Consider the following 4,297-nt stretch of genomic DNA (forward strand, 5'->3'; position numbering starts at 1 on the left):
GCTTGTCCAGCTGGAGAGCTGTTGTCCTGGGTGTGCAGGCAGCTCTGTCACTCTTGCTGCTGCCCTTAGCTTGGCCCAACAACCAGATTGTGGGTAGGAGTTGCAGAAGTGAGAACTGGCACGTCTGTGAAGTTGCTCTAAAATAAGATGATTGCTTCACCTGTATCCATCAATCTCTTGTGGAAGGGAAGAGCACCAGGCTGCTCCCAGCAGTCTCTGACATGCAGGTCATCTCATCTGCTGGTGAGAAATGGAGTCTTATCCTTCATCCAGTTTTTCCCTCCTACTTTGCTGGTCTGCAAGGGCCCCGCTTCTCTCTGGGAGCTGAGGGTGCCCTGAGCCCCTCCAGCCCCTCCAGGCAGGTGAGGAGCAGGGAGGCAGCTGGAATCCTTGGCTCTCTGCAGGGGCACTGCTGGGCTGGGATCTGTCATGGGTCCACTGCTCAGCACCATGCTTTCTGCATGAATCTGATCCTGGGTGATGGAAGCTTGGGCTTTGAAACTGGGTTGGAAATTTAAGCTGTCAGTGACTCTCCTGTTTTCTTCCCTGCAGGTAGGCAGGAGCCCCCTTGGCCGAGTGAGGCAGCATGGCAAGTAAGTGCTCCCAGGCAAGGCGGAGAGGTGTCGGTGGTGCTGGAGAGAAGGGGGATGTTTGACAGCCACCTCTCAACAAAGGGGTGCCTGTGCATTTTGGGGGGTGTTATCCTCTCTGGGGAGCAGCTGCCATCAGCTGTTGGCCCTGGCTGAGGTGTGAGGTCCGGCCTGACTTGTGCTTCTCTCTCCCCTCTGCAAGGTGGGAGTCGAGAGGAGGTGCTGAAGGTCTGACCTCTCCGGGACTACCCGGAGCTGCAGCATTTGTGTCTCTGTGTGCTGCTTGCTGTGCAGGACGGGCCTCCCCAGGGCCCTCTGGGCTGCCTGTCTGCTCTGACATCTCTCATCAGCAGTGCTCCTCGTGCCCATGCCCACCCTGGGGGCCACACTGCCCTGTGTGCCCGGTGGCACCGGGGCTCTGTGTTCTGTGCAGGCAGCCGAGCTCAGCCCCACCCCGAGCTCGCTGTGCCACACCCAGAGCACTGCTGGGCCAGCACTAAAGATGGGCTGAGCCTGGCAAGGCTGCAGAGAGGTGTGTGGCCTGTCCAGAGCTGGGCTCAAGCCTCCCTCTGGCTCTCCTGGGCAGCCTGCACGAAGGCTGCGTGCCCTGGTGTGATGGGAGCATAAGGAGGACGGCAGTAGTGAAGGGGAGATGGAGAGATCTGTCTGGGATCTCAGGACTTGCTTGGAGTGCCACCAGAGCCAGCTGTGAAGGTGGAGGCAGTAGCCACGCTGGGGAGGAGGAGGAGGACCTCAGGGATGACAGGTATGCCTTCTTTCATTATCTCTGCTGTGCTGGTGCGGGAGGGAGCAGAGATCTTCAGGCAGTGTTTTTAAAAGGCTGCTTTAATCTTCAGTTAATGAGGAGGGTGCCCAGCTGGGTCCCTGCCTTCCTCCACTGCTGCCTTTTCTCCTTCCCAGAGCTCAGGTGCTGGCTCACCAGCATGTCCTGGTGGTGGAAGGTGTTCCCTGTGGTGGCAGTGTCCCCTTCATGGTGACCCTTATGTTCAGGGGGGGATGTGGTGATGGGCAGGTTCTCCACCACATGGTCCCTGCCATCCCTGGCTGTCCCTCTGCAGGCACAGCCACAGCCCTTCCCCAGAGAAGCAGCCCCCCAAGCAGGGCAGCTGAGACATGGGGTGGTGTCCACCAGGGGCCAGCAGCACCTCAGCAAAGCCAGCAGGGCTGAGGTGAACCCAGCCTTTGCTCCTGCTTCCCCTGCCTAAAAGCTCTGATCTTTCCTGAGCACCGGTTCTCCAGCTGGTGTGGGGAGGCTTGGAGAGGCACAGGGGATCAGCACTGGGGCTGCTGGGCATTGGCAGGTCCCCTCAGCCCCCTGGTTTGGGGACAGGACCTGCCTGGCTGTCTGCTCTTCATGTCACCTGGGGATCCAGTAGAGATGAGAGGCTCATTTCCTGAGGGCCACTGGTTTTCCTGCTCTGGTCCTGAGCCACTTTGCACTTTCAAGGGGAAGGAGCAGTGCCTCAGTTTCTGCTCTCCTGCCATTTCTGTGTCCCTGAGGGAAATTGCATGTGGGGAAAAACACACACCTCTGTCACAGCATGCTTGCAGTTGGGAAAGTGCTTTTGATACCTGCCTGCCTGTGTGTCTGTTTTTATTTCCTACCTTAGTGGCCAGCTCAGCATGGCAAAGCAGGGAAGGGGTCCAGTGACTGCTTTCTGCAGGGATGGAAAACCCTGACTGTGAGATCTGCAGCCAAGCCTGTTGCTCTAAGATGTGCTGAGGAAGTTGAAATCCAAGTCTCAGGCTCAAGTGCCAAGGAGGGGAGAGTTTATACCACGACCTGATCAAGGTGGGAGGCAAAGGAGGTGAGGCCAGACTTCTCCAGCAAAGTACAGGACATTTGCAGAGTGAATGTTGTCTTTGTAAAATTTCATCTCCTTCTGGAAAGGCTCAAGACAAGGTCAGCCTGCCAGCCTGTTCCCTCTCCAGCCAGCATAGCCCTCCTCAACTGTGAAAGCCAAGGCAAGCTGATCCCTGCCCTTCTGCAAGATGCCTTCTGTGCCTCTTGAAAATGCTTTTTCGGTTGTCCTTGTAAAAAAAAAAAATGGTTTGCATAATAAAGTCGATTCTGAGGGAAGATCTGTGACTCACATCATTCATGCTGCTCTTCATTCACACCTCAGTGGTTCAGCCCTCTGCAAACTCTCACAGAAGCAAGGCATTAATAAATCACGAGGGGAAAATGCACCTACACAGCACAAAAGCAGCTCAGTGCCTCCAAGCCCAGGCTGGTGGAGCACAGTAGTAGTTGTTTCTTACACCATGATCTTGTCCCTGTTGATATTTCCAAACACTCTCACAAATACCTTGCTGTATTGTTTCAGCAGCAGCATATATGGAAGGTAAAGCAGAAGGAAACTTGCCTTTCTTCCTGGCAAAAGGCTCCTAAGGAAAGAAGTTGGTGGCTTTTCACTGACAGTTTTGCTTGTGGAGCCAGTATTTTGTTAGCACCAAGCTGGTCAGATGGGAGATTGTGTCCCCCTGCCTCCTCTGCTACTCCTGCTGCTGTGTGAATGGGTTCACCTTGTTGATCCAGTGGAAAACTGAGCCTGAGGGTGAAGGAGGTAAATAGGTTCCTGTGGATCACCCAGCTGAACTGATTCACGTTCCCAAGGGAAGCAGCAGGATTTTGTGGCTTGGTAGGAAGAGCTGGAAGCAGCCTAGAGCTGAGTGTGTTGACCTGCATTATGGAAACACTCATTCATGAAATGTGTGTTTGGATCCTGGAAGGATCATGTTCTGTGTGAAGTTTCTGCTCTCTGAGCAAACAGCTTCTTTGCCTCCTGTGCTGCTGCAGGTCCTGGCAGGTGCTGGCCTCCTGCACCCCCTGGAGGTGTCCCTCCTGCAGGATATGGGGAGAGGCTTTGGTGTCCCTCTTGCAGGCAGGAAGGTGCTGTTCCTGCTCCTGACTTCAGGACTGCATGCACTGTGGGAAGACTTGAGTCTCCCAGGTTTTGGGAGCAGAGGAAAGTTTGTGAGGCCTCTGCATCAAAACACAGTGGGGATGAGAATGTGCTGCTGTGTGAGGAGAGGTTGCTCAGGCCCCTGACTCATACCCCCTGTGCTGTCCCTGTGTTTTGGGAATGTTTGCCCTTGTTCTCCTGGGCCTGGGAGAAGACAGTGGTTTCTCTGGGGCCTGGACAGAGTCCTTGATGCCACCTGAGCTTGCATGACCCTGAGCAGCTGGCAGCAGGGACACCAGCTCCCAGCAGGCTGTCGTGTTGAACTGTGGGCTCTGAGTCCCTCTCAGTGCTGGCCCCGTGTCCTGGCACAGCTCTGTGTCCCAGCCCTGTGGGGTCTTGCTCTCCTGGTGGGATCTCCCTTGCCCTGCAGCAAAGGGGCAGAAAGATGAAATCCATCAGGGACAGAAGGTTGGAAACAAATACTTTTGGAACCTTTTGTCTCTTCCTCAGTTGCCCTGTGTGGCTGCAGCTGCTGCTTCTGGTGTCTCTAGCACCTCAGGCCTGACAGGAGGGCTCCTGGTGCAGACCCCAAGAGTCCTGTGCCCCTTTGGCTGTCCTACCTGCTGTCCTACCTGATTGTAGCCCTGGGTTTTTGGTGTTGGGGATGCGTGTGGTGTCTGGAAGCTTGGCTGGGCAGAGGCCAGCTATGGGGTAGGGGTATCTGTCCCTGCTCAGAATGTGTCTGCCTTGTGTGCTGCAGTGTTCTTGGGGGCCAGGAAT

The 4,297-nt window shown here is 55.6% G+C and overlaps 1 protein-coding gene and 1 long non-coding RNA gene across 2 annotated transcripts in view; both read left to right on the forward strand.

Moving 5' to 3' along the window:
* Positions 1–542: 542 nt before the first annotated feature.
* On the forward strand, positions 543–2,691 carry LOC115947772. Its single transcript, XR_004081631.1, has 3 exons — positions 543–593; positions 793–1,356; positions 2,222–2,691. It is a non-coding gene; the product is annotated as an uncharacterized LOC115947772 (long non-coding RNA).
* A 258-nt stretch (positions 2,692–2,949) lies between these two features.
* The window catches only part of LOC102036465 (transmembrane gamma-carboxyglutamic acid protein 3), a 4,217-nt gene continuing 2,869 nt past the window's right edge, over positions 2,950–4,297 (forward strand). Inside the window, 2 exon segments of the mRNA XM_031056121.1 lie at positions 2,950–2,956; positions 4,278–4,297. Coding sequence (XP_030911981.1) covers positions 2,950–2,956; positions 4,278–4,297 — 27 coding nt within the window.

The sequence above is a fragment of the Geospiza fortis genome, unplaced genomic scaffold (genome assembly GCF_000277835.1).
Source record: "Geospiza fortis unplaced genomic scaffold, GeoFor_1.0 scaffold157, whole genome shotgun sequence".
Lineage (NCBI taxonomy): Eukaryota > Metazoa > Chordata > Aves > Passeriformes > Thraupidae > Geospiza > Geospiza fortis.